The 17927-nt window shown below is 40.1% G+C and overlaps 1 protein-coding gene across 1 annotated transcript in view; it reads right to left on the bottom strand.

Annotated features, from left to right (window-relative positions):
* TAF2 (TATA-box binding protein associated factor 2) overlaps positions 1–16363 on the bottom strand; it is an 80099-nt gene extending 63736 nt beyond the window's left edge. The window contains exons 1-5 of the mRNA XM_008073217.2: positions 16260–16363; positions 15461–15515; positions 8062–8222; positions 1543–1661; positions 592–733 (exon numbers count right to left, since the gene is read on the bottom strand). Of these exons, the coding sequence (XP_008071408.1) occupies positions 592–733; positions 1543–1661; positions 8062–8222; positions 15461–15515; positions 16260–16342 (560 nt within the window). The 5' untranslated portion in view covers positions 16343–16363. The remainder of the gene's footprint in view (positions 1–591; positions 734–1542; positions 1662–8061; positions 8223–15460; positions 15516–16259) is intronic.
* Positions 16364–17927: the final 1564 nt, after the last annotated feature.

Here is a 17927-nt window from a genome sequence, read left to right on the forward strand (position 1 = left end):
ACTTACAAGTTGTGCAATCTTCTGTAAGGGTGTTTTACTTGAATATAAAATTTTTAAAAAAGAATCAAGTGGGATGATTACTTTAGAACAGTAGACTTGAAAAGAAGAGAAAGGGATGGGTATGAAGGCTCACGTCTGTAATCTCAGCACTTTGGGAGGCTGAAGCAGGAGGACTACTTGAGGCCAGGAGTTCAAGACCAACTTAGGCAAATAGTGAGACCTCACCTCTACAAAATCAAAAAGTAACCTGGCATGGTGGTACATGCCTGTAGTCAGCTACTCAGGAGGCTGAGGTGGAAGGACTGTTTGAGCCGAGAAGGTTGAGGCTATGATAAGTTGTGATAGTGCCACTGCACTCTAGCTTATGAAACAGAATGAGATCCTAACCAAAAAAAAAAGAAAGAGAGACAGAGGAAGAGGGAAGACACAAGACTGGCAAGGAATGACTAATGAAAAAAATCTGGAAGAGGTGTAAGATTGGGAGTCAAGCTCATACTTCTTATTTTACACTAAATGTATGCCTTGCATATACATAGAAAAATGCAACTGAAAAATGGAATTAATTGAAATACACAAGAATGTATAACCTACCTTGTAGAGTTCTGATATCCACAAGAGAAGACGTGGGCACCCCTCTCAGCCATACTGCCCTCCACATTGGGCACTACAAAATGAAGACCTCCTTTAGGCTGGTCCAAAGAGAAGTTAATGTGAATCTTAAGGACCTTTAGCTCTGCAGCAACAAACACACACACAGGTACATAGATTAGTAACAGTGGGCTATAAAATACAAGCAAAGACTTGATGCTGAACACAAATGGAAATCAGAAGCTGAGTTTAGTATGAAAAGTCACACTACTCACCCTAGTATAGGCTTTAACCATATTCTCTCTGCCTATAGTAAGGCAACAGCCTGTCTCAGATGGTGTTCCTACCTCCCATTAACTCTAATCACTACTAGTAGATTTTCAGAAAACATAGCTCTGCTCATGCCATATCCACCTCTCAACATTTCTGACAATGTACAATATCTAAGGAAAAAAAAACCTCAAAATTCCCACACTGGACACTTAAGGCTTTTCAAATCCAACCCTAAACTTACTTTTCAAGTTGTTTCTCCTATTACATTCTCCTGCAAAATATTAACCGTAGTTGACTTTGGGGAGTAGATGTGGGGCCTGGGGTAGAAAGGACTACCTGAGAAACGTATTTTGCATTATTTATAATGTTTTTTGTTATGTTTGGGTTCTGCTCTAATTCTAAACTAATTTGATATTACGTGGGTTTTCAAGTCTTGACAAATCGTTCTATCCATATGTTAAGAAAAAAATCTTTTACTTCAAAAAACAACAAATGAGTTGCTTTTTGTCATAGTCACTGACTGATATTTTCCTGTTAGTCAGTGATCCTTAGCAAGAGAAAGAGCTTCCAACCCTTCTGTACATTCCAGCTGGTTACTCCACAGTCCTGACATCATCAGTTTTCTTGACTCTGAACCTAACGTGGCTGGAGGGCACAGTCAACACATTCTCAGGGCGTTACCATCAACGTGCTTCCACAGCTCCGAAGGAACCTTAATGCAAAGTTCTCCATTTCCTGCATCAGGGTCTACTGCGCTGACTGCAGCAGCATAAGCATTGGAAAAGTAATTGAGGTTTCTCCTGGGGAGAAAAAAAAACCCAATTTTTAATACTAATGAGCCAAATATTTTACAAGCATTTTCTTAAAAATCACTTGATACCACTTGTTTGTAAGCATTATATTTTATTACATCACTCCTTAGAATACTTTATAGCCAAGTAATAGTTTGTGCTACTCATCATGCTAAAAACTATTAAACTATTAATACAAAGGCTTATATATATATTATTATGATTATCACATTCTTCATTCATTCTGGAGTGTCAAGACCACTGCACTTTTCTGATGCAAATGGAAGAAATATATTGAGAACAAAAAAGTAATTATTTATAAATCTGGCAAAAAGTCAAATGGATCCAACAAGCTTAACAATTTGATAAAAATTAACATGTCATGTTCCCTCTGTATCCAGAGACATTCAATAATTATGTGTTCAACAGATATTTGGCCTTACCTTCCACGGGATGAAAACAATATGTTATGTACAAGTATTATAGAATACGAAAATGCTGTTCTCATGATTTTCTAATTGTACTCCATAAAAACAACTTATACGTGTATATATTACATTTCCTCATGTAACTAAGGAAAATAACAGGGAATAGAAAGATCAAGAAAACAAAAGGAAAGACACACACAATATGCCATATCTTGGCTACACACCTGTACGTCTCCATCCTGCCATAGAGGTAGCCACGAAAGAAAGTCAGTGGCATTTCTACAGCTTAATAATTTTTAATCTACTTAAAAGCCAAGTTTCACATACTCTACAGAATGATTAATGGAAACATAAAATGGGAAAAGCCAATAAAGAAGCACTAAAGTATGGACTCAACTTGACAGAGGTCATTCCTTCCCCATCTTCATCCATCTCTCTCTAATTAGGAAGGACATAACATAGCTATGGTGTTACTAACTATTCAGGATAACAACTACAAAACATAAGGTTCCAGGAGTAAAAATATTTCTCAATATATTTTAACAATTTCTTTCTGCTAAATAAATATGTAAAGTAAAAGGTGTAAAAACTTCAGAACGATAATAAAAACAGTAACTGTAGTTTTCACTAGCTATCTACAGATAAACTTTGGAGATACTGTGGGTCCGGTTCTAGACCACCACAATAAAGTGAATACTGCAACAAAGCAAGTATACAATTTTTTTGGTTTCCTCATGCATATAAAAGTCATGTTTACACTATACTGTGGACTATTAAGCACACAATAGCTTAAGCGTGTCTAAAAAAACAATGTTTTTTTAAAAACACAGTTCCTTCTTGAACATATAGGTGCAGATTTTGCAAAACTTCAATTACTTGTACACTTTTTCTCTATTTTAAAAACTTTTTATGGAAGTAAAATATATATCAGAAAAATACGCATACCCTAAGTATACAGCTCAATGAATTTTTGCAAACTGAAAAATCAAGTAATAAGCCAATACCCAAATGAATCAGGATAACATTTTTAAAATAATCAAAACAAAATTAAACCTGATACCAGGAAGTAAAAGGTTAGAAAAAAAAATCTACCTTAAGAGTCTTGTCTCTGAAAAAGCCCAGGTGACTTCACTGATTACAAGCTCAAATATGAGCCAACAACGTAGAGCAACTATTTTTAAAAGGCTACTGAATTTCAAACTACTAGAAGTACCATATATAGGAAAAGGATACAACAGTCCTACTGTAATGCATGTGCTGATGAGTCCAAATGAAGAACTATATCTAGTTCTAGGATCACTACATTTAAGAAAATGCAATGCCGACTCTGAGACTACCCAAAAAGACAAAGGAGATGGTAAATTAGTAAACAGTGTCACATCAGGAATAGGTGAGAGTAATCTCAATAATTCTGTAGCCTGAAGAGGAGAAAATGTAGGGGGAGATAATACTAATTTAATTAGGATAAGTTTGCGACTATTACGGCAAAGAAAACTGTAACTCGATATAACAAAGAACTACCTAGCATTTAGAAATAATGACATGGAGTTGTCACTGGCGCCAGGCACAGTGGTGCATGCCTGTAATTCCAGCTACTCAGTAGGCTGAGGTGGGAGAATCGCTTTAGTCCAGGAGTTCCTGGACAGCCTGGACAATATAGTGAGACTTTGTCTTTACAAAAAATAGATTAATAGTAATGATAAAAAGAAATGATGAAAGGGGTGTTGCAAAGTACACTAAGCTCTCCAGAGCTGGAAGCACTGAAGCAGGAGATGAAGTATAGGAAAACTTCATGATGAAGTTTACACTAAATAAACCGTAGTGTGCTCCAACTCTATCAACTTAATTCCAAGCAATATGACTAAAGCATTGATAGTGAAGCATTGTGATTGATTTAAAATACAAAACTATCAATATCACTGAGCCACGATCAATAAGGGAATTAGCACCTTCTATTATGTGATATCAGTACTGTGTAGAGGTCTGCATTAAAATATAGAATCTAGAAAATCTTTAAAAAACAATTTAAAAAAATCAGAGTAACTGAATATCTACTTCATTTCTACTACCACTCTTCAATCGAAATGGAGTGAGGAGACAGGAATTAAACTGATTCTTGAAAGTGTGGGAAGTGGAAACTTTTCAGGCAAAATAAAAACAGTGTCTTAAAGAGCAAAGCCTATTTAGGGAAAGGACAGAAACAAAGAGGAAAGAGAGATGTCAGCTATCGTACGCTACCATCCACAGAAACAGTTTCTCTGGCAAATTTTACATTTGTTTTTTTCTAAGAGAGAAGTGTAGAAAAAAGACCCCCACAAAACAAGAGCCACAGCGCCATTTGAGGCAAACTATAATTTATCTACAATACATAAGATTCAAACACATAGTAAAATACATTTGAAGAAACTTCAAGTGCTGAAGTTATTTTACTGGCACACAATAAACCAAAAAAACAGAGACATCTATAGACGTTATGTAACCAATGGTTTTAAATTGTTAATATAGGTAATTTAACAAGTCAGCTAAAATTTAGTTATATAAAATAAGTGGAAATGCTTTTTAGTCTCTTGTCTAAATGTTTCCTTTTCACGCCTCTCCCTACAGTTCATGGAGCTGAATCTCAACCAGTATAAACACAGTCTATCAAAAATAGGCAGGCCTGGCATATTAATTTTTAAAAAATGAGAAAAAATTGTGATTAATAGTATATTACTTCTTTGAGTGTTAGGACATCCTTATATGTATTAAAGACCAAATTTTACCATTAAATTTGAAATTCCACTTTTAACTTCAAAACTGCTACAGTTAATTTCTTTAGTTTTATTGGTTCAATAAAAAAGGAAAGACATTTTAGAAACAAGAAAGATAACAGAAGTGTCTGGGCACATGTTCAAACCATAACTATCTACCTTTCCCAAAGCTCCCTTGAAAAATAATGCCATCTCTGAGAGATATTCTTCACATTTGACTTTTGAATAATTGGTATGTTCGTCTTGTGTCTTATGAATCTTATAAACAATGGTGTTTCCTTCTTTGCTATGGCAACCAGAAATGTAAAAATCAAATCTGCAGTTTCCCTATGGGAATTGTATAGTAACGTAACAGTGTATACCCACCATACTATACTAGTTTACTTTCATGTTAATTTCACTAGCTACCAGCTATTTTTTAAACTTTTGTCTAATAAAACTCTAAAAACAATTTTAATTCCTTTTTTGAACAAGTCAAAGAATAAACATCAGCAAAATTAATGAATGTCATCGCTCAAAAAATAATCAAGATTCTAGAGGTAGGCAACAAAGCCTGGATAGTGACCACGGCCAACAGAGCTCTGGTTCTAGGGGAAATAAAAATTTAATATATTTTATCTTTCCCAATTTCCTAACCTAACCTTTGAAAAGATTCCTTTATTTATAGCACTAAAAATGATGGGGCATCTTCCGCATTAATAGAGAAAAATTTCAGGGATACCATCAAAATAAACAGCAAAGTAAAGCTCATTTCCTTTCGAGAGCAAGAGCTGTCCCTGCACTGAACCAACGAGTGTCCCTGAAACATGGTAGGGGCAACACGTCACCTCACGTGTATGTGCAACACTGGTGGTGACTGGCAGGTGGACTGGCTTCTTACCCTACTATCAAATGCTGTGCTCTAGGCTGGACGGTTTAGGCACCCTGGCCAGGTCCCTGTTCTATTTCAGGTGATTTTTCCATTCATTAGTGGTGTTCACTTACTACATCAAAGGCAGATGGTTTGTGGCTTTTTTTCAGGGGGAACAGGATGCAGATGATTTTGTAATGTCTTTTCATGTCAGTTCTACAAGTGTGTCTATAAAAGTAATGTGATTTCAACAGCTTACCTTTGTGAAATGAAAGATACAGAAGTAATTCAGTGACTCTGAATTTTTCAAACCCCAATTGCTTATCTCCTCCTCAAGTGTGAAAGATTCTAAATCAATGACTACTAGGAACATAGGTATGTCTAAAGGTAAGTCTCCCTTCTCACCTTTGCCAACCCTCTGGCAGTAGTGCACAAGATTCAGTTCATCTCAGACTCACCAGGTAGTCTTGTTAAAACAACTGTAGGCCAAGCATGGTGTCTCACACCTGTAACTCCAGAAATTTGGGAGACCAAGGTGGGAGAACTGCTAGAGCCCAGGAGTTCAAGACTAGCCTGGGAAACATAGTGAGATCTCATTTCTACAAAAATTTCAAAAAATATTAGCCAGGTGTGGTGGCACACATCTGTAGTCCCAGCTACATGGGAGGCTGAAGCAGGAGGATTGCTTGAGCCCAGAAGATTGAGACTGTGATCATCATGCCACTGCACTTCAGCCTGGGAGACAGAGTGAGACCCTGACTCAAAAATCAAACAAACAAAACAAAAACACACTTGTAGGATGCTACCCCAATTTCTGATTCAGTAGGTCTAGGGTATTGCCCAGGAATCTCTGTCCTAAACAGTAGCATCGTGATGCTGATGCTGCTTGTCTGGGAATCACACTTTGAGAACTGCTGCCTTTAGGCAGTGACTCATCCAGACGAGGTAAAATATCATCTTGACTAAAGGGACTTTATGATGGAGTCTTGGCATTCCATAACAAAAAAATGAGATTCACAGAAATGATATAACCCAATGCTATCACAGCTTTGAAAAGCAAGTGCCCTCAAATGTAGGTGAAAATGTTTAAATTAATATGAATCTTCTTAGAACACAATGAGGCAAAATACTAAGAATAGCCATAAGGAATAAGTAATCCTACTTTCCTAAGGAAATAATTCAGTGGAAAAAAATACTTTATGTGCCAAAGTATTCACTCAACATTACCTATGATTGCAAAACTATGACTAGAAATTATACAAATGGTCAGGTGTGGTGGCTCACACCTGTAATCCCAGCACTTAGTGAGGTGGAGGTAAGAGGATTGCCCGAGTCCAGGGGTTTGAGACCAGCCTGGGCAACTTGGCGAGACCTCCTCTCTACAATAAATCAAAAAATTAACCAGGCATGGTGGCGGGCACCTATAGTTCCAGCTATTTCAAAGGCTGTGGTGGAAAGGAACACCTGAGTCCAGAAAATTGAGGCTGTGGTGGCTGTGAGCATGCTACTGCGCTCCAGCCTGGGAGGCAGAATGAGACTCCATCTCAAGAAAAAAAAAACAACAACAAAACTATACAAATGGCAAACAACTGGAGGATAATCATGCAAATTATAGTACACTGAGTAAATGGAGTATTACCCAACCATAAAAATGAAGGACACACACACACACACACACTAAAAACAAAGTATTAAATGGAAAAAGCAGAACAAAAAACTGATCACAGCAATATATGTATAATAAAAATTAAAAGTAGCCTCAATAGATGAAATATTTATTTAAGGTGAAGGAATGAGGTATTTTAGACACAATATTTTTATAATATAAAGTAGTCAAAATATTTTATTGAATATTTTGATCTACTTTAAAATATTCTAACCATCTAACTTAACCCATTGAAAACTACTTTTAAGATTTATGAGGTAAATAATTTTTAAAAATTAAAAGCAAATAAATGGCTAAGAAAATCTATTTAAAGTTCCCAGATAATACTTCTTTAAAACTGCAATATGAGGAAGAAAAACTTAATAATGTACTGTGTTGGGTATAACTAGCAAAATCACTTGATCCAAATGTACAGAGTGGTAAAAATAACAAAGTATATTAGAAAAAAAAAATTGGTTCCTAAGTCAGAGGAGGAGGTTGCACAGAAGAAAAAGATATCCCAGAAGAAACTGAAGAAACAAAAACTTATGGCACGGGAATAAATTCAGCATGCAATAAATGCAGATAAAAGTGAAAAAAAAAAAAAGAAAAAAAAAATTGCGACTCAGTACTTAAGAATCTAAAAAAATAGCCTGTGAAAAATCAATCAATCATTAAAATCCATTTTGTGGGGGTTATCTTTTAGAAATGACAACCTTTAAACTGTGTAACTTACTGTTTTGATTCATTGTGACAAACTTCCAAGGTTGGATCATTATAAATAAAAGCAGCCTCTAAATCGTTGACTCTTACTCGGTATATTCTACACTGTTTGCTGTTCAACTTGATTCTGTTCAAGTTTGCAACTGTGGGAAATATAGTCAGTTCCACAAATCCCTGTGAAAATAAAGAAAAAAACTTCATTATAACGACTGGTGTGTTTGAAAATGTATTTCTTTGATTTTGACTACTTATAAACATATTATACTCTAGAAGCAAAATCCCAAACAGCTACATACATACATGTGCTCTCCAAGTATATTAATTTCAAATGTGGTTTTCCTAGTGACTGAACAGGTGTGAATTATGTATACTTTATCATCTTGGTGGTTCACATCTACTATCAGTGAAAACTAGGCTATCTTTTAGAAAAAAAGCAAAAGGACTTACTCCCCAGTCTTAAATACCAGAATTTAAAGACAGACTAGAACTCAAAAAGATAAGAAGAAAATGACAGGGTAGAAAGATAACCAAAACGAGGTTGATGAGTAAAAGAACATAGCAGAAAAAATGGGGTAAAAAACTATTCCATGAGGGTAACAAGATTTTCTTCTACTCCTAGGAGGTGAATGAAGGCAAATACAGTGGCTAGAGTTACAAGAGACAGCTACACAGGCCAGTGAGGAAACCTATGACTGTTCCCAGGACAGCAGATACTTGCAAGTGTTGGGTGACTCCTACCAAGGAGTCCAGTGGCCAGAGAGAGCTCTTCCGTGTCAGCTGCATGGGTGCAATATGTCTGCAGCATGGGCCTGCGACAGGAAAGACAGTCAAACGCATTGACTGCCACCCTATTATGTGGGATCAGCGAGAAAGACGCAAAGATGAAATATGAAACCTACATCCGGTGATTTCAATATTCTGTGTTGAGAACTGATATACTCAAACATGAAACATGGCAGGGCAGGAAATAGTAACATTTCAGGGGCTGCAACAGAAATATCCAAGATGAAATTCAGATATCAACCACAGGAGACTAGGGTATAAGGGCCATTGCCATATGCCAGAATTGATGCTAGATACTTGCATGTTCTCTCTAATCCTAATGCCATATCTGAGAGACAAGTACTACTTTACACTTTTTGCAGGGAGGCCGTAAGAAATAAGTGTCACTGTACAGTGTTAAAAAAAAAATACTGTTAATGTTTTACACATAATAAAACAAAGATGTTTTAAAAAATACATCAATAGTAAGTAGAGAATTGAGATTCAGACACAACTAAATGATCCCAAATGATTCTCACCATGCCATAATGCCTCTGGGTATGAGGGTTTTAAATAATACACAGTAACTGTTTTTAGATCACATTCAGCCCAAATACTCAAAAGCCTAGAGACTAGACCCCGTAGCTTCCAACTTCCAAGTAAGAGAAGGCATACATCTGTAAAGTAGGTGACCTGCACAGACCTATGTGGTAGCAGCACAAAGAACAGAAAAAGCAAAGGCCAAAACACTTACAGGGTTGTGTGAAAAAAGGTACAAACTATGAGCAACTGCAGGAACTTTCTCCTTCTAATGAGCCTATCAGTTACCCAATGACCATTATAAATTTAAATGTGGTTGGATCAGCTGAAAGAGAACTCATAGAGCCAAGACAATGTCAAATGTGAATTAGAAAAAAAAGACTGTACAAAGTGCTGTCAATTTAGCTACTTGGGTGGGAACAGAGTGTATTTCACGAAGACAGGAAAAGCCCAATCCCCCAGTAAGCTCAGGCCTCTGACTCTACCTAGTCCCCGCCCCCCACGCCAGTCTGCACATTCATATACACTGACATCTCCCAGTTCTGATATCTGTCATCCGCAGCCACAGTCCTAGCTGCAAGCATCCTCACCTGTCACCTAACCTCTTACTGCCTCTTACTTTGTTTCCTCGCTTTTCTCTTCCTACCAGCTCTCTCCCTATTGCTTCACAACCATTCTCCTGGAGTCCCCATCCACTTTAAACACCATTTCCCCTGTGCTTTGCAGCCCTTTTGAAAACTCCCTCTACTTCCAGCCTTAAATGAAATGGCTCCTGAACACCCCTAGCCAAGGTGCTACTTATTGTCTTACTCACTCTGAATTAGGGTAGGGGAAAACAGGCCTTCTCCTAGTTTCCACTGCTACTTCTGGGCCACTTAAGGGATTTTACATCGAGTATGTTATAAGGCAAGGACAGTATTGCGTCACAGTGAAATGTGGGTGTTTGGAGGTAGACCCCTTGTCTAGAGATAAAAATCCCAGCACCACCACTTAGTGACTATATGACTTTGGGCTACTTTAGCTCTCCGTGCCTCAGTTTCCTCCTCTGTAAAACACAAGTAATGACACAAGGCCTTTTAGTATTATTATGACAACTGAACAATTCACTACATGGAACACACTTAAAATCATAGCTGGAATCTAGTAATTGTCTGATAAATGCTTCTATTATTCTTTTCTATTTCTCTTTAAAATATATATATAAATACACACACATACTCACACAGTCTCACTCTGTTGCCCAGGTTGGAGTGCAGTGGCATGATCAGTTCTCACAGCTCTCCACAGCCTCAACCTCCTGGGCTTAGGCATCCTTCCACCTCAGCCTCTTGAGTAGGTGGGACTACAGGTACATGCCACCATACCCAGCTAATTGTAAATTTTTTTGTAGAGATGAGGTCTCACTATGTTGCCCTGGCTAGTCTCAAACTCCTGGGCTCAAGCAGTCCTCTTGCCTTGGACTCCCAATGTGCTAGGATTACATGAGCCACTGTCCCTGGCATTATTCTTTTCTACTTCTTTTGTATTCATGGTATACGGGCACACTATCCTCAGTGTATCTTCACTAATACCTATGAAGCTCCCCAACATTCATGGAAGGTGCACACACTCCCTTTCTAATACTCTCTGCCATTACACTAAGTGATCTGCATATAGATATAGCTGATCAATCCAGTTACACTGCTTCAAATTCCTTGATCTCAACCCCTACAGTCCTCATTGAAGAAGCAACCAACATCACATCCTGGAAGCAATTCACCCTGCGTAGAACACTCCAGGGCTGGCACTAGAATCTGAATGTCCACAATGCCTCTCCTGCCACTCCTCCTGGGACTCCTTTCTCATCACTCCCTGTCCTCCTGCTCAGCTGCATGAAATCCCTATCCTTGGTCTTCCAGCCTCTCACACAATTTTCTTGGCACTCCTAAGACTACTTGCTCTCTGTTCATCTAGATCCTTAAATGCAATCACTCTGCTGCCAACTACCAATTCTCCTGTCCTTCTGCTATCTTTCCCTACAGTTTGCAAACGAACCTTCCAGGGGTCCTTAAGCCCATCCTCCAACCTTCAGACACCTTGCTCTATTTATTAGTCTCTCCTATAATTACTACCTTTCCTTTCTGTAGAATTTCTCCCTGTTCAGTATGTACCATCTTTTCTTAAAGGCTTTAGATCTATGCCACCCTCAAGTGAATTCTTTTTTGCCCTCCTTCTCCCATACCATACCTTCAACACAGAACTTCTTGAAAGAACAGAACATGATCACTGTTTCAACTTCTTGCATTCAGTACAATATGACTCATGGAGTCACCATTCCACTGTTTTATTAGTGGACACTAATGACCAACAATTACTTTCAGTTTTCAAGTTTTATTTATTGTCTACATTTAAAATTGATAGCATCTCCTCTTTCTTAAAATATGTTTTTCTTGACTTCTATGGTCCAAGTTAATCTTGGTCAGTTCCCTCAACTTTCACATTCACCAAATTATTTTTTCTTGAACCTCATCTCCTGCTAGACACTCACTGAGCTTCTCCACACCCTTCACTACCCACTGTATACCAAAGACCCCCATATCTCGATCACCATCCCACTGTTCTTCTTTAACTACACATGCATGTAGCCAATAACCCACTGTTCTTCTCAATTTAATGATCCAAAAGTACGTGAAGTGTAACATTTTCTAATCTGACCTACAAATCTTTCCTCCTAAATCTGATTCTCTTTGTGATATCCATACATGGAAAATGGAATAACCATTTGCCCAGATCTACTCACTCTGTCTTGTTGTACCCTGTCATCCAGAAGCAGCTGACATGAGCTGCTGACGGTTCAGTAATACCACCACATGTGAGACCACCAGGACACAGTCTTAAAACTTTGTGTAGTGTAAAACACAAAGAGTTATCTTTCCACAGTCAACACAGAACGGAAACCAAGTGGCAAAAGCTAAAGTGAATATTCTCATTCTTACACAAAAACACCACTGCAGGAACCTCTGCCTCCTGTCTAGGGGACCTTGGATTCAGTATATTCATAAGTCCAAGGGAAGAATGCACCCACTGGGACACACAGTCATGGATCCATCAGTCTGGAAGCAAAGACTGTCCCTTGACCACTCTGGGCTCTTCCTGCCAATGAACCAAAGGCAGGTCCTGTACTGGCTGGAATGACCAATCTCAATCACCAAACAAGAAATGGAAGCTTTGCTCTACTAATGGCCAAGGGTTACATGTAGAATCTAAGGGCTCACTGCAATGCTGCCAAGGTCCCTCTTGACCAATGGTCCTATCAGTGAAAACTGCAACAACCCAGTGAAGACATAAGAAGCAAGCACGAAGGACCAGGTCATTCCAACAGAAACTTTAGCCGAAGGGAACCATAAGGAGATAAAGCATTGCACATCAACAATGGCCCTGTGACCAGCTAAAGCAAGCAGCGCTGTGGCAATGAACTTCTACACTGTTCATCTGAACCTTTTTTCCCCACTGTCATGCATGAAAGAAACTGATGGAAGCTGGGATTTCAGGTGGGGACAGTGCTGAACTGCCATCTCCCACACTAACACCACAGCTCAGGGATCAACAAATGATTTCTTAAAGGACCAGATGGTAAATATTTTATGTGCTATGGTCACATGGTCTTTGCCATTGTGGCCCAAAGCAGCCCTAGACAATATATAAATAAAAGGGTGTGGCCACGTTCCAATAACACTTTTCTTTCATATATAGGTGGCAGGTATCATCAACCTCTTCACTGGCTGACAGGACTTCATAGACTCCTTGTGCCAACTTTTCATCTCAACAATATAACAGTGGATGCACTGGCATGAAAAGGCTGACTGTCCTGACCATTCTCTTGACCCTCTTATGTGCTCGCTGCCCTACTCTACCTGGGAAGTTCTATTAGTGGGCTCTACCACTCTGGTTCCTGGCAGGCTGATCAGATGGGAGACACAGAAAGGAAACTGGAGAGCAGAAGGAAAGGGAGCTTATCATGCCAATCACCCCAAGTTCCCTTCTGCCAGGCTGCAAGTAGGCACACAGCTCCTGTAAGATGACTTCCCTATAGCTCTGGTTCTAGTAACTTCTCCCTTCCCTGGCTTTTCCAAGTCTAGTATTAGGAACTGTCGCACCCTGCCGGAGCTCAGGGTGGTCCCCCCACCTCCCGTTGCTTTCTACTAACCTTGTTTACCCTCAAGGGTCCCTTCATTAACTTCCCTCACTTAACCTATACACACGTGCCATGTATTTCCTGCAAGGAACCTGACCCATACACCACCCGACCAATGTTTCCAATGGGAAACAAGTCATCAATGTCTCCCTAGCATTCCTGAAGAGCCATCTGCAACTCCTTCCCATCTACTGCCTCCCCAGGGATAGCAAAAGTGAAGGGTGAGTGACAGACAAGGAAATATACAGAACCCTTAGGTCACTCTTGGCTAAAAACATATGTCACTTGCTAACTTGATGCCCTTAGGTTAGTCACTTGACCTGTATTCTTTTAACTGCCTCGTTTATAAGGTTAGGATTAAAATAGTAGCTACATTACTAATGGGGCCATTATGATGATTAAGTGGGTTAATACACATAAAGCTTAGGAAAGTATCTTACTTATGTTAAGGGCTCAATAAGTGCTTACTATAACCCAATCATCCACGTCAACTCTATTTCTAGTCCATTTTCACTAATACTGTCTTCACAGGGCTTCAATATTTCTCTCCTCGATGACCATAGTGACCTCCTAACTACACTCGCTAATTCTCTTACCTTTCCTGCCCAAGTCATACAACATGATACAGCTGAAGTATGCTACTATGGGATACAAGGCAAATCTGTGGGAAAGATTCAAAGAAATTCCATGAGATTAAACGTAATGAACCTTTTAGGAATCTTACAAATCCTTATAAGATTCTATTATTCTTATGAAAAGGTTACATTTTTCTATCCATACAGCTTATCTTAAGTAAACCTAGACACACACGGGTAAGTCTGAGAGGGGAAGTGGGACCATTGCTGAAGGAAAACCAGCTCACTAAGAGTTTAGTCTATTCAATGCAGATACCCTTAAGAGAATAAATAAAGCACTGGGTTTTCAAGGATTTTCCTGAATGGATTATACAAAGGGAAACCCATAAAACCTGGAATTACTTTTTGGAGCATGGGCCCCTTGTAGCGTAGGCTTCCCCCGCTAGGTAAGTGTTCTAGGAACCCATTGGCATCAGTGTACCAGCTAGCATTGTGAGAAGCTGTATTTGGCTTCAGTGAATTGTTTTTGGAGATTCTTTCAACACATTTGCCCATTTCACAGTGGGGATTTACCAGTGTACTTGCCCACACCACACTGAGTGTTCAGCAGTTTTCAACCAAAAAAACAGCATGACCCCGGTGCCACCCTCTCTATTCACTCAATCTCATCCATAGCGATTTTTTTTTTGTCTCCTTGGGTGAAAACGTTCTCAAAGGGAAATGTTTTGCTGATGTGGAAGAGGTGAAACAAAAAACAACAGAATCTAAAAAGAATCAAAATTGACGAGTTCAAAAACTTTTGGGGGCAAGATATCTGCAGTTTAAACACAAAAGAATATACAATTTTTTATAAATAAATTCTGAGTTTTTTTGGGTCCCCCTTGTATCAGCAATCCATACAACCAAATAATGGGAAGCAGAGGGTTTCTAGATCTCAAATACACGATGTAAAACTTCACTACAAAGCAACACCACCTAAACCAAATTAGCCAAATATTAGAAAACAAAAGTGGCCTCTTACATCAAGTCACTGAGTGTATTAAAAATCTTAATCGAGTTTTTCATAAGAGAAATCTCACTATGGGCTTATTCTTGTTTCATGTACAATTCTAAAATGCTTAGTTATACTGGGCTTTCATATTCGATATCAGATTAAAGGGAATAAAATTTTAATGAAGCAATTGAAAAAAAAAGGAAAGGGAGAATTAAGGAGGCAACAGGCAGAGTAGCAGAAGGCTCATGGAACAGATCTTAATTGTAATTCTTACCTATTCTCAAACATAATTATCTGCAAGGATATAACGTTTCTAAATACTGTGAAGGGTGGATCTGTTGTTTACAACTGTTGAGAATAAACTTACCACAACAGATTTTCTCTGGAAGTTTATGTTGTTGATGCAGACGACCTGATGGGTTGTATATTAAAAAAATACAAAAATAAAGTAAGAAAAAAATAATTTATATTACTAAATAAAAGCATAATTCTATCCAAGTGTAAATAAGAACTAATTTTTTTTTTTTCCTTGAGTCAGGAGTCTCACTCTGATGCCCAGGCTGGAGTGCAGTAACACGATCACGGTTCTCCGCAGCCTCCACCTCCTGGACTCAGGCAATTCTCCCACCTCAGCCTCCCGAGTAGCTGGAATTACTGGTGCCTGCCGAGACCGGTTAAATTTTTTTGGTAAAGACAGGGTCTTGCTATGTTGCCCAAGCTAGTCTCAAATTCCTGTCTGCAAGTGATCCTCCGGTCTGGACCTACCTACCAAAGTGCAGGAATTAGAGGTGAGCCCCCCCGCACCGAACAAGGACCAAGTTCTAAGTGGCTCAAAATCACACGTAAATCTTTCATTTAAAAACCCTACAACTGGGATAATTTGCTTGTTTTAAAAGTAGCAACAGTCACGAAAACAGATTTCTCTTTCCAGAAATACAACTGACTGCTTTTAAACAAAGCTTTATTCACCCGCCCGGAGACTCCCGCGCGCCGGGCAACACTGGAATCCAGAACGTGTCCAGCTCGGCCAGTCAGCCCGACTTTCCCCACCGTAATCCCCCGTCCCCCGGGACTTTCCGGGCCCACCAGGTAGCTCCAAGCAACCAAAAAAACACAAGTCACGGCAGGAGAGCCAGAGAGGATCAGGGAGATGGAAAGATACTTATAATTTATACGGCCGCGGGCTCTCAAACCCCTTGTCTCCCTTCTTCCTGTTCATCCTGGCGAGCTCCAGGCCGGCCGGCGGCATGGGCGGCCCGGGGTCCCGGGGCTGGGCCTGGGGGAAGGCCCCCCACGCCCCACTCCCGCGGCCCGGCTCCTACACGCCGCCTCCGGCGAGCCTGTCACACAGACGCCCCTCTCGGCAACCGCGCGATGCCACCGCCGGCAGACACCTTCCGGTCACCTCTGACCCCCGACGTAAACGGAAACGGGGCGGGCGAGAGCGCAGGACGAGGAAGTCAGCGTCAGTAGGCGGGGCCTGCGCGCGGGGAGCGGGACCAGCAAATATACACCCGCCGGTGGAGCCTGCGTCTGATGCCGAGGACCCTGGACTCGCTTTGCCGTGCGCTCGGTGGGGGTAAATGTTCAAATTAACGTGGCGAAAATGTTTTGTGGGCGAGGCACAGAGCAGGCAGGAGAAGGGGGCGCATCACGTTAGACTAAGGGTCTAGTACACAGAGAAGCTTGGAAGAGTTTGTGGAAAGTCAGGTGTAGACCGGCGGGCCGGCGGTGCTGTATAGACATCACACGGCCCGGCCCAATGACCCCAGCTGTGAAACATGTAACTAGAGCAAGGAGGTCTGATTGCCAGCCTCCAGAACCAGAGCCCCACAACTGCTGCTGCGGTTCACAGTAGGGCATGTACCATGTGTGTCACTATCCACACGTGCAGCAATAACAAGACAGAGACATCTGGATGCCAATGAGTTTACTTTTCACGTGCATGAGAATAAAATTTGTAAGCTTCCGTTAACAGTTTATTCTTGGTTAATTATGGATTATCTATCCATTGACATTTTTAAACTGTGGGCCCACCCCCTCCAGCTGTCCTCGTGATAGAGTAAAGTTAGGCTAAGAAGACTTCAGGGCTGCAGTAAAGTTCCCAGCTGTTGCAAAACCACGCATGCAATCAAGCAGCCTAGCTATAGGAAACTTCACACCTACCTACTTGTTAGTCTCTTACCAGAAAAGTACTTACAGCATCGTAGTTCATTCATCCAGGATGCTTGCTGTCAAGAGCCAACCACCAAGGCAGGGACTAATTCAGAGACCGCTGGAGCATGTGCATCAATAGCTAAGGTTGACCTAAGATATCCAAGACTGACTTTTTTACCTTCACTGCAATACTATTAATGTAACATTACTCTAGGGAAACCTCCCACTCCCATCGTACATCTGATGCCATGACAGTATAGGGCCTGAAACTCCCCAGCCCGAAGTGAGGGAGGAGTAACAGAGACCCAGCCCTAGGACCACCCATTTCTAGGAAAAGCCTACCCCAAAACCCACTCCTCAACACCCCTAAGAATAAAAGTTATAGCTCAACAAAAGTTGGGTGCTGAAGCAGCAACTTTCCATGGGCTGTTTGTGCCTGTCCCCCTTCCTTGGGTGTATACTCTTCTTTGCCCAACAAAGACACTTGCTTATCTCACTCCTGTCTGAATTCATTCCAAACCTGAACACAAGAGCCTATCACTGACCATCTCATGCTGGGAACAGCACCCCTTCTCCCAGTAACACAAGTATTGAGTTCACTAGTCAAGGTAAAATTAATTTGAACTTTGATCTAAACTGAAACAAATTAGAAAAATAAAGCTACAAAGGAATATAAT

Source organism: Carlito syrichta, unplaced genomic scaffold (assembly GCF_000164805.1).
Source record: "Carlito syrichta isolate Samal-C Ts95f unplaced genomic scaffold, Tarsius_syrichta-2.0.1 Scaffold315756, whole genome shotgun sequence".
NCBI lineage: Eukaryota > Metazoa > Chordata > Mammalia > Primates > Tarsiidae > Carlito > Carlito syrichta.